Source organism: Strix aluco, chromosome 3, assembly GCF_031877795.1.
Source record: "Strix aluco isolate bStrAlu1 chromosome 3, bStrAlu1.hap1, whole genome shotgun sequence".
NCBI lineage: Eukaryota > Metazoa > Chordata > Aves > Strigiformes > Strigidae > Strix > Strix aluco.
The window spans coordinates 133,066,137-133,083,796 of record NC_133933.1 but is presented as its reverse complement, the minus strand read 5'-3'; the positions used below and the strand labels follow the sequence as shown (position 1 = coordinate 133,083,796).

General features: G+C 51.8%; 1 protein-coding gene across 2 annotated transcripts in view; it reads right to left on the bottom strand.

The window, feature by feature from the left end:
• NRBP1 (nuclear receptor binding protein 1) overlaps window positions 1-17,660 on the bottom strand; it is a 40,655-nt gene that overhangs the window by 2,087 nt on the left and 20,908 nt on the right. Inside the window, exons 8-14 of one of the 2 annotated variants that reach the window (XM_074820470.1) lie at window positions 16,920-16,943; window positions 4,642-4,725; window positions 4,340-4,398; window positions 3,136-3,234; window positions 2,917-3,049; window positions 2,572-2,674; window positions 12-62 (exon numbers count right to left, since the gene is read on the bottom strand). In XM_074820470.1, coding sequence (XP_074676571.1) covers window positions 12-62; window positions 2,572-2,674; window positions 2,917-3,049; window positions 3,136-3,234; window positions 4,340-4,398; window positions 4,642-4,725; window positions 16,920-16,943 — 553 coding nt within the window. The remainder of the gene's footprint in view (window positions 1-11; window positions 63-2,571; window positions 2,675-2,916; window positions 3,050-3,135; window positions 3,235-4,339; window positions 4,399-4,641; window positions 4,726-16,919; window positions 16,944-17,660) is intronic. The other variant, XM_074820471.1, reaches the window with a different exon arrangement.

The following is a 17,660-nucleotide window of genomic DNA, read 5'->3' as shown; positions in this document are numbered from 1 at the left end:
AACCCTCTTACCTTACATCCTCCAGGAACTTGTCCAGCTCCAACGCTGGAGACTGTGAGAAGCTGGGGGGGGAAAAAAAAAAAGCACTGAGGTGAGAAGTCATCTCTCAGAACCACCCACTCAAGTCTCTTCAGGTGCAGTTTCAAACCCCCATGCCCTGGACTGTGGCTGTGCCGGCGGGCAGGACGAGAGCGGGCAGAGGCAGCCAGGCAGACTCCAGCCTTCCTCTACGGGAAACAACCATTCCTGGCCGCTGAGGGTGAGGCAACAGTTTAATTACGGCAGAACAGGTATCACCCTCCCTGTAGAGAGTTGTCCCGTGCAAACAATCACTTGGGAGCCAGCCCAGTGACACCGTGTTCCCAGCACGGTTTTTCAAAGACATCAGCTACACCAGACGCGGGGAGCCCACGTCCCATCCCCCAGAGAGCAAGGGTGCTCATGCTGCGAGGGCGAGAGCCTCCGCAGCGGCTGGCAGCACGGCGTGCCCAGCAACTGGAGACTACACCTCTGGATTTCATGCCCTGCCCAGGTATTGCTCACTGGAGTTCAGGATACTTTTGTTCTCTCCCATTTCTTTCCCAGATTGCTCATTCAGCTTGGCAGCTTCTTAACGAGCGTCCCGGAGGAAGCCTTCCTACCAACTCACTTTTAGCTCCCCAGCCTCTAACCCCACTGAACGTTTCCCTGGCTGGTGGCTGATGGATCACAAGCACTGACAACCCCTCCCCTCTGTGCCATGACTTGTTGTGCGTCCACTGCTCTTCCTCTTTCCAGCCCCCCCCCCCACCACGTGGTGACCATGATTTCAGGCCCCTCACGAGGGCAGCTCCGACCTGCTCCAGGACTGTCCAAAGGTCGCTGCCCTGCACGCACACGTGGGACAGGCAACGTCTCCAGGCGTTTCCCTCAGCTGCCGTAACCTCCCCTCCCCTGATCTGGCTCCTGTCTGCAGCTGCACAGCAGAGCATTTGCAACAAGCTGGAAATGGCATTTTCCCATGGTGTCACTTCACAGCCTTCTCGGACAGAGCAGCAGTTCTTTTTCCCTAAAGCAAGCTGTTACTGTCTTCTGCACAGCACAGTCAGCAACACAACAGCCCACTGAGCACCTCCCTGCATTCCGGCTTTGACTAACAAGGAGACACAGGTTCTCCTACTGTACTGATTCCCCAGGAAAACCCTTTCCTCATCACCTGAGTCAATTCAGCTTTTTAGTGTCCACTTGACTGCAGCTTCTTTTAGACTGGCTGCAGCAAAAGCTTTGAGCAGCCACTCTTCCACGTGCCACTCCCTCTCGACTGCTTTGAAGAACTTCAGAGATTCACCAGGGGCTGCAAAGCTGCTCCAGTCCTGCCACGATCCCCCAGGTGCTTTGCTGTTCCACCAGATCTGGCGTAGGCAGCACATCGCCCCGGTTCCCCAGACCACTCTCCAGCCCTTCGACACACACAACACTTACCTTCCCCCCTTCTGCCAGAGCAGTAGTTTTCAGCAAAGTTTACACCATTTTCTAGCAGCTCAGTTTGCATGGCACTGACGAGCCATCTCGAAGTGCTGCTCTCTGACATTAAGTCATACTACTCTTCCTTTTTCCTTTTCCAGCACCTCAGAGGTACCGTGCTACCAAAAAGCAAGTCCTGGGCTGGCCCGTGCCAGATGGCCACTGCCCTGCAGCCTGCACCCCAACGAAGAGCCTCGGCATGGCTTCGGCTATTCACTCCTTATCCTCCGTTCTGAACCCTTCATTAACAACATTCCAGGGGAAATTCAATACTATTATTTACTAGCGCTGTGAAGATCAGAATATCAGTTTTTAGAAAGGTCTGTATGGCTCAAAGAGCTCCTCAAGCAAACAGTGCTTCTTCCTCTGTCATCTTGATCCCTTTTGTTAGCAGCCTGAGCTTCCCAGAATGCTGGGGAGCACCCCAATCTTCTCTGGAAATACACTATCCACGTCGTAGTCTTTTCAGTGAACCCCTCAAACAGCTGAGCTTTCATTATCCAAAATTTAACATCACTTTTTGGCACTCTACTTGCTCCATACATATTATGGTCACTTATCTAGGGAGCCACCACTATTAAGTGGCTGCTGTGTGCTTCCGAGAGCTGCCCACAACAGCTTTTCCCTTTGCCCACTGTAGAACAAGCGGCTCTGTAAGCACTGAGGAGCCATTTCTCAACGTGCTGGACTCCACTGGACAGGCCTGTGCTTGGCCTGAGTCACTTCCCCAAACCGTCCAGCCAGGTTTGGCTGAGGACTCTTCCAACTACAGCGTCTTCATTTCCCACCCCTCCCTCTGGGGAACAAGTCACATCTCAGCTGCAGGGAACCTGTTCACAGAACATGGGTGCAAGGTCTTCCTCCACCCTGGAGTTACCCTCCACAGAACTTTCCGTGCCCAGACTGCGGGTGACTGCTCCTTCAGCGACAGCACCATCAGCTCCCATTTGTTTCCCAGTTTGTGGTGAAATACCGACACCAGCTTTGGGGAGAGTCCCAGGGAGATCCTTCAGCGCTCACCCCTGTGCCCGGTGCCCCGGCCCCTCCGTGCGCACCACGGCCACTCACATCATTTTGACTCCTTCCCTGTCCGCGTGATTAATCTCTGCCAACACTGCATTCATGTCAAGGTTTTTGGTCATTTCTTCTAAAGCATTTTCAGGAATCATATCTATTAAAAAAAAATAGAACAACTGCAATTCCTTTCCAGCCTAAGTGATAAGAACCCCAGAGGCTTTAGGCCATGGAACTGCCACGGCAGGCAGGCACAGAGTCCTCCAGGCTCTGCAGCGAGCGCGGCTCCATCTGATGAGGCCCCGGTGCCACCCGTCGGGGCTCCCGGGGCTCCAGCTGACCCCGGCTTTGGGAAGCTTCGCGGACGCGGGACGCGGCACCCCAGGACTCCATACTCACGCTGGTGTCCAACAATACAGTGAGCAGCCAGCAGCTTGAGCGATGGCACCTCGAACAACGCCTGGTGGAAAAGGAGCTCCCGGGCGGTGGGACGCTTGCCGGGGTCCTGTTCTAGACACTTCTGGATGAACTCCTGAGGGACGGAAAGGGCGTGAGGCCCCGTGCGGTGCCGATACGCCTGCAGGGCACTGCTCTCCCCCCCCCCCCCTCCCCGCTCACCCTCTGCAAGGGGTCCTCCAGCAGCTGGATGGCACTGTTAATGGCCTCCTGCGGCACGTACGACGACTCCCCGTTACCCTGTATTTCCAGCACCGCCATCTGCAAACACAAACCAGCGCATCAGACTGGCCACAGCCCAGGGAGAGACGCTGCCGGGGTGGGATGGCAACAGCCCAGTTGTTTGGTGCTATTCAAGGTCACGGTTTGTGGAGGCGGAGGGAGAACGACTGCCTCGTTACGACAGCTTGTTTCCAGCACCCCAACAGATGGCCAGGGAGACCTGGAAACTGTGCCAGCACCACCTCAGTCAGTGTCTCCCTTTTGAATCTCACCATCCACTGGCCCGCGCTTCTGCTTGGTAATTCCCACCCTCTAACGAAGCAGTAACTGGATGGCTGCCAGAACCCGGCAGGTCCTCCTGGCTGTGTGACCCGCTCTGTCTACGGGCAGAAAAGCAGCACACGATGCCACCCAGAACTGCCTCCAACCAGCACGGACACTAATTCCCAGCTAGGAAAGGCTGGCAAAAGATTCCAGAGTGCCTTAAGATTCAACTCAAGTTTTGCTTCCTAAAAGTTGCATGTTTCCACAGTTCTCTTCCTGCTTCACTTATGAGATGTACAACACAGGCTGAAAATTCTTTGTGTTGGCTCTTTCTGACAATTCCTCCCCAAAAACGCTCCTACCAACAACTCCCATTTCCTAGACTTGGGCCTGCTGATTGCCAGGACAGAGGAATCGCCAAGCTGTTACGGTCAGGGGTGCGACCAGCACCTCTATCAGGTGGGGACAGGCTGGCCCAGAAATTATGGGCTGCATCCGTCCTCCCCTGCAGATACCACAGGAAGAACAGGTTCCCCCAGAAGGGGAGTTTTGTTCTCCAGACACATTAAGCACAGTTTGTAGCAGCGACTGTTCCCACCAGCCAGCAGGTCAGACTTCAGAACCGGCCAAGACCCACAGAATAATGAATTGCACATTAAGAATTTCAGACAGAACTGCACGTTACTGAGCTATTTACTTCTTAGTAAGGCATCTGGGGGAGCCTCGACAGGGACCCCTCCAGGGCAAAGCGCATTTGTCTCCGAACAAAACGCACTTGTTCGCAAGCTCACCCCCCATAACCACAGCACCTCCACTGAGCCATCTCCTTCCCTCACGTTCCTGCTCTCTCTGCCCCACAGCCAAAGCGTTCCACGCTCACCTCCAGTGCACACATCCCGAAGGAGTAGATGTCCACAGCAGTGGTGACATTGGCAACTTCTGTAACACAAATAACACTCGTTACCAGCCCATCCCTGTGTTCAGCAGGACCACCTCTGTAGCAGGCTGTGATAATCCTCCAGCCTTGTCTCCCTCCTCTGCTACCAAAAGACAGAGGAATTGAAGCATTGAAGCAGGCAAATAATTCAGAACTGTTAACGTGACATCTGTCATGAGCCTGAACAGCTTGGAACCACTGACAAGGCCACCAAAACCAGGCCTGCAGCTGTAGCCACACCATACCTCCATATTCCGGGGCGAAGAAGTGCAGGTTCTTCTGCTCCTCACGACAGGTCTTCACATGGTTGTTAATCGTATCTGGTGCCACTAGAAGAAAGTCATGAATGTTTAGGATACAGGAAACTGTAGCCCATCCCCAACCAGATCCCAAGGAACCCCTGCAGCTCCAGGGCGCTCTGGTGCCAAAGGGGCAGCACAGGGGAGTTACATCAGCCCTCGTCAGTCCCTCGTCTCGCGTCTCCTGCCCTGACACAGTTCTCCATCGTTTCCTTGGCAGCAGATCAACTCAGGCAGCTTAACATCCCTCTCCAAGAGCAACCCTGGAGACCAGAGCTTCTGCCGCGTGGGAAGACAAGCCAGAGAGGACTCCCTGTCAAAGTGTGAGTCCTGACAACACCTCACTTAGATCTACAGCATTTGTCACGAGCAACCCAGCTATGACAGAAGCCCTGGGAACAGCCAGAGATGCCCAGATCACTGCAATCAGTCACCGCCTCAGGGCTCTCTGAGAGGGACACACCTACAAGGCAACTCTTCCACATATCAGCAGGGCACTGGTCACACAAAGCAGCTGAATGAGGAGAGACAACGACCCTGACAGCAGAAACCCCCACAGCCCACTCGGAGCTATAGGGAGGGGGTAACTCCAGCCACAGGAACCATGAGCAGAACACACATATGGACCCCCCCTAAAAGACAAACCTTCAGCACAGCCGCCTCTGGAGAGGCTGCAAATGACTCTCCAAAACTAAGCAGCTGGTTCCACCAGGGAGAACCACCGAGGCAGGCAGGGAGCAGAGTCACCGTCCCACCTGAAGCTCTACTTCCACCCTTGAACCTGCCCAGTGCCAGTCTCAGGCCCATCTCCCACCGCGTCAACCTCCTGGACAGTTGCAACTGGTCCTGGTCTGTCCTGCTACAACAAGGGCTTACATGGGATGTGCCAAACCGCGTGGATTTTTCCAGGTGTTCCTGGGTTAGGGCAGGACACACCAAACAGGATTCCCAGTTGAATGAGACTGAACTGGTTCCCAGCCTCAGAGGAGAGATTTCTTTGGGCTCTAGTCAGACAGGAAGGGTCTTCCTCAGTAGCTTAGCTCACCCTTGCTGTGTGGCACATTCCAAACCGTATCATCTTACCCAAGCATTGCAAACGGAGCGTGCTCCAACGGCCAGCAGCCACCTTCCCAACCAACCATTCACGAGCAGTCTATGGGTTGCTGTTCTTGTGCTAGCTCTTATCTCACGAGTCCAGTAAGATTACTTCAGTTCTAGCACCCATCAGTTCACAGACACCACCAGGTCCCCTCAGCTTCACAGCACTAAAGCAAAGAAAACTAAATTCTTTGTCCTCCTCCTAAGACGGGCTCTGTGCTCCCCCGGTGACACCGCCAGCTTTAGAGAGCTCTGGCCAGAGCCACGCGCAGCCACACCAGTTCCCTCTGCCGGGGACTCTGCCCAACGGACCTCAACACTGCCCCCCAGGCAAGGGGGCCAGATCCCTCCGGGAGGACCTCGTAGAGACCGGATCCTCCCCAGTTCCCAAACGATGACTGCTGTGCAGCTTTGTATTTTGCACTGCTGAGCGAGTTACAACTGGAACTGTAATTGCCCAGTCCTCTAACGTCTCCCTGTGCTTCCGGGGGATACCCTGGCCCACCTCAGCATCACACATTCCCCACGTTTCTATTAACAGCCTCATCATTAATGAGATCAGTGCACGAGGGGCTCCAAACCCCGCCGGTGGGGCAGCCCCGCTGTCACCATGCCTCCGGCCAGCGCGTACTCCATCACCCAAGGTCTGTCCAGCACAACAGGTTCTCAGACTGGGACTTCTAAAGAGGGTCCCAGACATCCACAATGGAGAAGTCCCGTTAACCTGCTTTTGTCTAGGGGCAGTATCTGCCCTAGGGAGCCCACTGTGTATGTCTGGGCTACAGGTGGCCACCGAGAGAGCAGGGGCTATGCCAGGTCTTCTCCAGCAGCTGGGTTTCTCCATCATCACTGCTCTTTCCTCAGCCAAGGAATCGAGATCAGGTTTAACAGTCCTGGCCCCTCCCCACTCTGTAATTTATTCTTTTCTACTCAAAAGAACAATTCACCACTGTAAAAACAAACAATTTAATACTGTCAAATGCCTTCTTAAAAAAAAAAGCAAAACCAAAAAAACCCAAACACACACACACACACAAACCCCTCCACACACACATGACTTCCAGAACTTCTGCTGCAGACTTGCAGGAACTAAAAATAATTTTGCCTAGAACTGCAGTATAGCGCTGGTGGGTGTGAGGGGTGGACATAAGGACAGCTACAGCCCCGTGATGGGCTGATCGCCCCCAGAAATGCACCTGAATACTGTGAAGTTTGTGATCAACAACAGATTTTCCCTCAGAGTGTCCAATACCATTGAGATTTTGGCATTCCCCTGAGCCCAGGCTGTAAGGCAATCATAGGATCTCGCTGATCCAAAAGGTGTTTGCTCCCTGCCTACAGGAACTATTACTTTGTCCCAGTTTTTGCAGAACAGGGTATTTAAGACTTCAGAAACCCTGCTCTAAAGTCTAATTTTATTATTTTTTTTAATGGAATACTGGATGTCTGTGCAACATGCAGTGTACGTGAAGTACCAAGCAGGTGGTTTTGTGAACCCTGCTAAACCTAACAGCTATTTGGCAACTTCAGCTTGCCAAGCTGGTGAAGAGGGTTTTAACCTAAATTTGCTGGGAGTGGGGAACCTCAATCCATCCCACTCCTACCAGCTTGATGTCAGTGCCAGCAAGAGATGCCCAGAGCCTGGCAAGGGGTCCCAGGACAGCAGGAGAGCACCTGAAAGCAGCACACAAAGGAATTCCAGCCAGTAAAAGCTGGCTTCCTCGGGGCCCAACTTAAACACCTCTGTGCAAACGCAGCACAGGGAATAAAGCCTGCAGGGCTACAACCTTAGGGGTGTCACGGAGACGTGGTGGGACGGCTCCTGTGACTGGAATGTTGGGATGGAAGGACTCGGGCTCTTCAGGAGGGACAGGCAGGGGAGATGAGGGGGGTCACCCTCTGTCAGTGCCCAGCTGGAGAGCACAGAGCTCCGCCTGGGGATGGACGAGGAGCTGAGCAAGAGCTTGTGGGTCAGGATTAAAGGGAGGGCAGGGACAGGAGATGTTATAGTGGGGGTCTGCTATAGGCCACCCCACCAGGAGGACCGAGTGGATGAGGCCCTCTATGGACAGAGAGGAACAGCCTCACGTTCACAAGCCCTGGGACTCAGGGGGGACTTCAGCCCCCCCGATATCTGTTGGAGGGACAACCCAGCAGGGCATAGGCAGTCCAGCAGGATCCTGGAATGCGCTGATGAGAACTTCCCTCTCCAAGTGATAGAAGAGCCAACAAGAAGAGGGGCTGTGCTGGACCTTGTTCTCACCAACAAGGAGGGGCTGGTGGGGAGTGTGAAGCTCAAGGGCAGCCTTGGCTGCAGTGACCATGAAATGGGGGAGTTCAAGATCCTGAGGGCAGTGAGGAGGGAGTACAGCAAGCCTGCTGCCCTGGGCTTCAGGAGAGCAGTCTGGCCTCTTCAGGGATCTGCTTGGCAGAGGACCATGGGATAAAGCCCTGGAGAGAAGAGGGGACCAAGAAAGCTGGTTGATATTCAAGGATCATCTCCTCCAAGCTCAGGAGCGATGCATCCCAACAAAGAGAAGTCAGGTAAGAACACCAAGAGGACTGCATGGGTGAACAAGGGGCTCCTGGACAAGCTCAAACATAAGAAGAAAGCCTACAGAGGGTGGAAGAAAGGACAGAGAGCCTGGGAGGAGTACACAGAAACTCTCTGAGCAGCCAGGGATCATGTTAGAAAGGCCAAAGCCCTGATAGAATTAAATCTGGCCAGGGACATCAAAGGCAACAAGAAAAGTTCTGTAGGTACACTGGTGATAGAGAGAAGACTGGAGAAAATGTGGGCCCTCTCCAGGAGGAAACGGGAGATGTGGGTACCCAGGATACAGGGAAGGCTGAGGTACTCAGCGACTTTTTTGCCTGTCTTCACTGGCAAGTGCTCCAGCCACACTGCCCAAGGGGCAGAAGGCAAAGGTGGGGACTGGGAGAAGGAAGAACCGTCCACTGTAGGAGAAGATCAGGTTCAAGACCAACTAAGGAACCTGAAGGTGCACAGGTCCACGGGACCTGATGAGATGCATCTGTGGGTCCTGAGGGAACTGGGGGATGAAGTGGCTCAGCCACTATCCATCATACCTGAGAAGTCGTGGCAGCCTGGCGAGGTTCCCACTGACTGGAAAAGGGGAAACATAACCCCCATTTTTAAAAAGGGAAAAGAGGAAGACTCAGGGAATTACAGATCAGTCAGTCTCACCCTTGTACCCAGTAAGTTCACAGAGATCCTCCTGGAAACTCTGCTGGGGCACATGGGAAATAAGGAGATGATTGGCAACAGCCAACACAGCTTCACTGAGGGCAAATCCTGCCTGACAAATCTGGTGGCCTTCTACGATGGGGTTACAGCGCTGGTGGATAAGGGAAGAGCAACTGATGTCATTGACCTGGACTTGTGCAAAGCATCTGACACTGTCCTGCATGCGGACATCCTTGTCTCCAAACTGGAGAGACACTGATTGGACAGATGGACCACTCAGTGGATCAGGAATTGGCTGGATGGTCACACTCAAAGAGTTGCAGTCAGTGGCTCGATGGCCAAGTGGAGAGCGGTGACGAGTGGCATCTTCGGGGTTGGTGAAGATGCTCGGGGGGGCTGGAGCACCCCCCTGTGAGGACAGGCTGAGGGAGTTGGGGGGGTTCTGCTGGAGAAAAGAAGGCTCTGGGGAGACCTTAGAGCAGCCTCCCGGGACTGAAAGGGGCTACAGGAAAGGGGGGAGGGACTCTTGATCGGGGGTGTAGGGATAGGACGAGGAGAAATGGTTTTAAACTGAAAGAGGGGAGATTTAGATGAGATCTAAGGCAGAAATTCTTCCCTGTGAGGCGGGGTGAGGCCCTGGCACAGGTTGCCCAGAGAAGCTGTGGCTGCCCCCTCCCTGGCAGGGTTCAAGGCCAGGTTGGACGGGGCTTTGGGCAACCTGGGCTAGTGGAAAGTGTCCCTGCCCAGGGCAGGAGGGTGGCACTGGATGGGCTGTAAGGTCCCTTCCCACCCAAGCTGTTCCGTGATTCTATTGCATGCACAACAGCCTCTGACTACTGGGAACTAATTAGACAATCTGGGGATATAAAATAAGACTTATTTTATCAGTCTACCATTCGTTTTGCTTTTCTTATCAGTACAACGGATTGTAAGAGTGAACAGGCACCCCAAAGCCATCTACAGCTACACAGTTCTGTACAGTCAGAGTATTGGCCAAGTATAAAGTCATCTCACAAATGATGTTTTGGTTACTTTCATTTTTGTTAAATACTGTTGCTACCACGTGTTGGATGGCAAAGGCCAACTCCCCACCCAGCCATTCTGTCCTTTGCTGCTGGGCCCTGGTTAGGAACTGGGAAGAGGCTCTAATCAATCACAAACAGGCATTACCAACAGAAACCTTAGTGGGGACACAACACAGACAACTCTGTACAACGGAATCCCAGCCCAACCTCTGCAATGGCAGTCAGCGCCTCATTAAGGACTTGTTAATAACCCTCTCTGCATCCAGGTCCTCTGGAAGCTTTGCAGCCGCACCAGCGTTTCTGGGAAGAGCTGGGCTTGTGCTGTTTGTGGGAACTTGCAACTCAGACTCACAAAAAGGCTGTTCTGAATTTGCTGTTGTAGGTCACCCAGGAACCTGCCTCCTCTGATATTCTAGTCCTTGTGCCCCTGAGCTTGCAGAGCCCCACTGGAATTCCTCCGCATGTTTTCCTGTCACTGCTGCAGGGACTGGCTCCGCAGCTGGGTTTAAGCAGCCACGCTTGGAGAGCCCCTTTCCTGTTCTAGCAGTTTATATCACGGCTCACGTGCGACTCGGCTGGAAGTGACATGCGTAACCTTAGAGCAAGGCCACGGAGCGGATGACCCGTTATTGCAAAGCTGAAGCGATGAGACAGTGGAGCAACGGCGTAAGACTACCAGAGCCTTCGCTGTACGCCTTCGCACGAGACAGGGACAGCCTTGCCAGACACGTGTCTGCTCCACTCTGCCCCGACAGCAACAACCTGCCATTGAAACACTCGCTGTAAGCACGTTAAACAAGGCAGACAGCAATGCTGTTACACCTCGTGACAGTATTTCGGAAACTGGGGCAAGAAACTTTGGTTTTGGTCTGGTCTGGTCATTATCATATGTCCATTGCCTTGGTGTGGAAGCCACTGCACACAGACAGAGGCTTGAGAGGAGCTTCGCCTCAGCGCACATTTTAAAAGTGTTAATTGTACAAGATAATATACGCTTGAAGGTACCTCTGACACAAGCGCTTCTGACTGATTCGCACACGGTTGCTACCTGCCATCCACTACTCTATCTAGTGATGACTCTCAATTCTGTGAATGATCAGATGCATGAAGGCTAAGGACAGTTATGCTGAGCGAGACAAACCACCAAGGTCAAAAAGGAAAGCCAGATCACCATCATTAACAACGACCATGCCTTTCTCAGCCACAAAGAAGTCAACAGCACGGGGCAGACGACAAGACATGGCACCACCTGACTGATGAGTCTGGTAGGGAATTAGCAAAGCAAAGATGAATTTTAGAAGAGGGTTCAGCCAAATATGGTGTCCATGTAGGGCAGATGATAGGAAGAGACGTGAAGTACAGTAGAAGGTAGGACAAGCAACTTGCCTTTGGCAAGCTGAACACGATCTGACAATAAAAGCTTAAAGACAAATAATCAGCGTTACTGCAGGAACACGCAGAGCTCGCTAGACTTCTCCAGCCCTCAAGGACGTGCTAGAGCAGCGAGCTCGGAGCACCTGTCGGTCACCAGGAGCACAGCCCAGAACGCGCTCAGTACTTTTCCTTCCCAGCTGTCACCAGTGGCAGGTTTCAGCAGAGATGCCCAATCACACAGTAACTTGCCCTTTCAAACACTACATGCTGCAGAGGACATTTTCCTCTCGTCCTGCATCCAGTTCACATCCACCTTTGCTCTGCATTCGACACCTCCTCCTCGTAAGCAGGAAGGACGGTCTGCCCCAGAGTCCTCCCCTTCCCCTGAGGTAGCCACTGAACCACTGGGTCTCTTGCAGACACCAAAGTGTTCTCCAAAGCAAGAGCACGTTACTCTGCTCCTCTCCAGAAGCGCTCGAGCACGCTGTACTCCAGATTTCAGCTAGCTGAGAACACGGAGGAAAACAAGACAACAGCAGGAAGGATCAACAACCAACCTTTAAGACTAGTCCCAGGCTCGCTGTGCAACCCAGCAGCAGGCGACGATTAACCACCCTGCACATGTGGCACTGTACCAGCACCACAGGGACCCAAAAATAATCAACTGAATGCAAGACCATCTGTTTGCAACTACAAAGGGATGGCCACAGGGCCAGGATAGGTACGAGGCCACATTATTATCCTCTGCGCTCATATGCTCACTACTGCAAAACGGTACAAGACTGCACAAAACGAAGCCATTTCACAGTTCACTGCACTTGCACGCAAAGATGACAAATGCATTTTTATTAGGGAGGGCAAAGTCTAAAAAATAAGCAACTAGGAAGCTATTGGAAACAAGAAGAAGCATGCAGCCATTAAACACCAAGTCGAACAGGAAAAGCAGTGGCAGACACGGCTGCGTGCAGGCTCTTAAGCAGGGATTTAGGAGCTTTTAGCACTTTATCTGAAAGAGTTCACGATACAAACAGCTTGATTCCAAACAAAGTGTGCAGAGGGATTTGAAATCTGCACACAAAACCAAGTTTCAAGGTCTAGACCAGAGGAATGAAGGTCCTGCGGGCCGGGCAAACCCCTGCTTGGGTTGGATCATCTGACTGCAATACAGCATTTATAGCAAAAAGATGAAGGGGCAGCAGGACTGCTATTCCTGCTCAGTTCTTTCACGACTGAAATGGCAGGGCACTAATTAACTGCAGTAGCCTCACATCACAGTGCAAGAATTACACGCAATCAGAAAAACAAGACAAGACACTCACTGAAATGCTATGGACCGTGCTACTCCGGGGAAATCTTTTACTTCCAGATGTACACTGAAAAACAAAGTCCTCAGAAACATGACTCTGAAAATTATTTTAGGTTCTGAGCAGCTCTGCTTAACAGAAGTTTGGTTATTACTGCTTAACAGTATAAATGCATATTCGACTAAAGTGCAATTAGGGTCCACAAGTTTGAGTACTTCAAGTTTAACTTCCCTGAATTTCAGACCTCACCTCTCTCGTGGCCATTGTTTCACAACATGCCGAAGCGGAGCTGCGCAAATGACCATGAAAGGCAAACGGAAAAGCTCACCCCCTGAAAGCAGAAGCCAGAGTGAAAACACTGCTCAGCCCGCGTGTCTCAAGGCCTAAATCACAAATAGTCCAGGCTGGAAGGGACCTGGTGCAACACAGCTCAACCCCGCTGCTCTGGCGGAGTCAGCTGGAACAGGCTGCCCAGGACCACGGGTGGGTTTGAGTAGCTCCAGGGAGAAAGACTCCACAACCTCTCTGGGCAACCTGTTTCAGCATTTGACTACCCTCACAGTAAAAAAAAGGGTATTCTTGTGTCAGATGGAACTGGCTGTATTCCAATATGTGCCCATCGCCTCTCGTCCTGTCAATGGGCACTCAGAGAAGAGCCTGGCTGCCCCCTCTTCCTTCTCTCCCATCAGGTATTTACAGGTGCTGAAACGATCCCCCTGAGCCTTCTCCTCTCCAGGCCAAACATTCCCAGCCCCCTCAGCCCCTCCTCACACCGACAGATGCTCCAGTCCCTTAACTGTCTTCGTGGCCCCGTGCAGGCCCAGGAAGTCCGTGTCCTTCTCCTATGCGCGGCTCAGATCCAACCCGGCGCTCGGAGGTACCAGCAGTGCCGGCGAGAGCGGGGTCGCCTCCCCGCCCTGCCAGCACCGCCCGTCCCAGCACAGCCCCTGGCCCCCCCTGCCGGGGCATGCTGCCCGCCCCGGCACCCCGAGGTCCTGCGCTGCAGAGCTGGTTTCAGGTTAGCCCTGAGCATGTATGGGTACACGGGGACCTAAACACTGGCTAAGTTTGTATTCCAGTGACCTTTCCAGAACTGGCATAAGGAGCCTTCTAAAACGCTCGTGTTCCACATGCCTTCAACCAAAGGACCCCAAAAGGAGTGGACAAACGCAACTGCCATATTGACACCAAAACAGGTAGACAAAGACCTGGACAGCTGCAAGACGTGTCCCAACACATCCTGGAAATCCACATAAAGGCAGAGAGAAAACACAGTCCAGCAAAGCTGAAGCAGCACACGCCTTCAATGCAACACAAAAAGTAAATCTGACCACAGAAAAGGCAAATTATCATAACTTGGAGCACTAAACTGGGAAATTTAAACCTTTTTAGAAGATCTGATTTAACTGAAAATGACAGCCAGTCTAGAAGATAGTTGTTTCTGTTGTATTTCATGAATGAGATGACTCACAGCAGCACAAAGAAGGTACACTGAGCAAGGAAGGCAAAGCACATGAAGCAAGAGCCAGCTTTTAAACCTTCTGCAAAATAAAAATGAGAGTTTATTACCATCACGGCATAATAGGAGGTAGATCTGCCAAGTATGCATTCCACTTGGTGACCTTGCAACAAGGCTAAAGGCACCAACTCGTACCACTAAATCTGACTTAAAAAAAGCACCCCGACACCCTCCCCCCAAACGCACACATTAAATCATCACACACACACCCCCACCACCCCCAGTCAGGTGTCAGCCGCAATTTCACAAACTAACCACAGCGATTAGGAGCCCACTGATTGTCACTTACCTATGACTGCTCCTCCTGCCTCCAGGTTTGTGCTTACACACAAAATCAAGGCAGGCCTCTGGTGACCATTTTTGCCACTCTAGTGAACAGCAGCTAGACCATGAGATGCCTGTCAGTCTATTGCAATTAGAAATTAACCTCATGCTATTCCACCCAGCTTGTTCAACAGTTTCTCAAGAACAATCCAAATGTGAAGAATCTTCACTTTATGACAGGCTTTTACACCCCTGGGAGTCTCAAAGACAACACAGACCAGGGTGAGACAACGCCTTTAAAAAAAAGGAGTAACCTGCATAGCACTTCGGACTTTCTGAAGCATTCTGGGCAAAATAAGTTCCACTCAGAACTATCCATCTGCCAGATCTCACTCCTAACAGCACCCGTAGTCAGAAACAAACCTCCTCCTCTGCTTGTGAAAGTCTGCCTTAGTTTTGCCAAGTTTCTAAGCAACTGAAAATGTTTGGCTTGGTAGAGGACAGGCTCCACTCTTCACACAAAACTGTATGGCTAGAAGCTAAACTACAGAAATTCATGTTAAGCTTCCTAAATGAATGCCAACATGGGTAAAAAAGTTTCCCGGTTTTACAATACATTTTTCTATGTCTGCTAATTTCAACTACCCATTAGTTTTTCTCTAAACCACACTTGCCTTAGTTAGAAGAAAAAAAAAAAAAGGCAGATCCAAGACATCCTAGTAACCCCTATTTTATTTCCACATCACCTACTAAGTGTCTCAGGTGTCTGTTAAGGATGTGAAAAACAGCGTAACAAGTCTTTAAATGTCAGGTAACAAAATCCAAGAGAGTGAATTAATGACTAAAACAAGACTAGTTATGAAAGCATGTCACTCACAACCTTTTTAGCTCAATGTTCAAGTGAAACAGGAGCTTTATACCCTATATTTAGTGCTTTCAAGCCCAAATCACTGTTCTAGATCTCTAAGGATTGAAGAGTTTCCAGCTCTCACATGACCAGTACTTAGTGATACAACAGTACAGTTAAAACAAGTTCTCCAGAAACCAGCCAAGCAAGCTTAGTATTTCAAGACCATATGATGCTGTTCCAGCATGAGTGAGACACCACAGCGTCTTCTTCAGGCTGGAGACCACCGGCTGAGGCTCCTCTTGCCTTGCTAGAACCCTTGTTCTAGCCCTTTGTTCTGCTCACAGAGTGACTTAATTTCTGAGAAACGGCTTGCTAGTTTTAAGCCTTGCTGTCACCAGCGTGGCTGAGCCCAGGCCGGCGCCCAGGCCCAGCAGCGCTCCCGCAGCAGTCTGTGTGCCTCTCCCACCCCGCAGGGCTGCCGCAGCCCCGCTCGCCCGGCTGGCAGCACGCTGCTAAACCAGCCACCGCCCCGGAAACCTGCCCTCCTAGTGCTGCGAGCCCCGGCCACATCAGCTTCCCCCTCAGCTGCGTAAGAGCCCAGGTTTAGCTTTTTGAAAGAGCCTCTAGCCCGCTGGCGATGCAGAGCAGCCACATCCTCCTCCCGCACACGCTGAAAAGGCAGCACAGAGCCCCTCTGGACAGGCCCTTTCTCTCCCACCACTTCCAGCTGGCAGCTGGTAGGTTCCCAACACAGTAGAAACAAACTCTAAGCATCGAGAACAACCCTGATAGCAAAAAATAAATCATTATTTTGAACATAAATGCAGTGTTCTATTTAACAGGGTTACAAATTGCAGCACTCAAACCCTTCTCTAGCCCCCACCAGCCCAGCTCCCTCCTCAGACACAAGCCTCCCCAAAACCAGCGCTTTCTCTGGGGAAACACAAAGAGTAAACCTTACGTCACAATCAGGGACGCATTTGGGTGGGATGGCTCTCTGGCCATCAGGAGCCAGACACATTCATCTTAAAAACAAAACATCTAAGGAGTTAAAACCACAAGCAAGCAATTGGATAGCCAAGCACAAAGCAAAGGCTAGTCCAGGTTTGGTGCCCAGCCAAGTCTAGCAGAGCAGCAGCAGGAAAGAGCCTAATGGATGTGGAAAGTTCAGCTGGGAAGAGCTCAGAACAAGGCACCCGCTTGGCTTGACATGCAGGAGCCGGCATGCACGAGGGGCCAGGGACTAGCACAGAGCAGGAGAGGAGCAGAACTACCAACCAGGAGACTTCACAAAGGGCAGCGCTCCCTCTCTGTAAGGCTTTGGCCGAAAGGACAGTTTGCATCCCAGCACAGAACACAGGTCGCAAAGTAGGATGCGCCTAAGCCGAACAGTTTTACGTACCAGCCTTATAGCAAGGGAACACTACAGAAATGAGTTAGTGTGTATGGCTGTGTGTGCTACAAGTATAGAGACACACACACGTATATATATATAAATATATATATATACACACACAAATAAAATAATGTACATTACATAGATAGTGGTAGTCACATCACAGGAGCGGAGAAGTTTGCTCACCATTAGCAAATATCCTATGAAAGACTGTTGGCAACAGAGCAGCCCGTAAGCGGGAAGTAAAACAAGATAGAAGTCAATGAGTTGATGAAACAGCAAGCACTCAACATCGATAGAGACAGCTAGGGCAGGATCGTGGCAAAACACGGACAAGACTGAGAGCCTGGCCCTGCCTCCAGCTGCCTTTTTAAATAAATTTACATAAGGAACGTGAATGTTTCTAACTGAGAGCCAGACTGGGCAAGGGAGACAAGACACCTCTGACCATGCAGATGATGGCCGACTCTGAGGCTGAGCAGCTGGAAACTCCCTGCGAGTGCTCTACAGGCCCCTTGCACCCCCATCGGCAGACCACAACCTTTCTCTGCACCCCAGCAGCTTCTCCTAGGCATGGGTCTTGGCAGCAGAACCCAGACTTACATACCTGGCCACAATTTCATAGCAGAGTTAATACCCAGTGAGACTCAGTCTCCTGGCACCTTGGCCTGGAACTGGAAAGAGACTCTGGACAGACTGCAATTAAATATATAACGAATCCTAGAGGTCAGGTGTGCTGAAGACAGGAGAGCGTATGCATCGGCCAAGCGCCTGAGGCACTGTTGGGAAACACACCAGCAGAGCACTAAGCCTCCCCTCGTGCTCTGCGCAAGCGCACATGCCAACACACTGCCACGTCTCAGGGCACCAGAACACATCACAGGACACTCCAGCCTGGGACCTCTGCTCTGCTGGGGCACCCCAAGA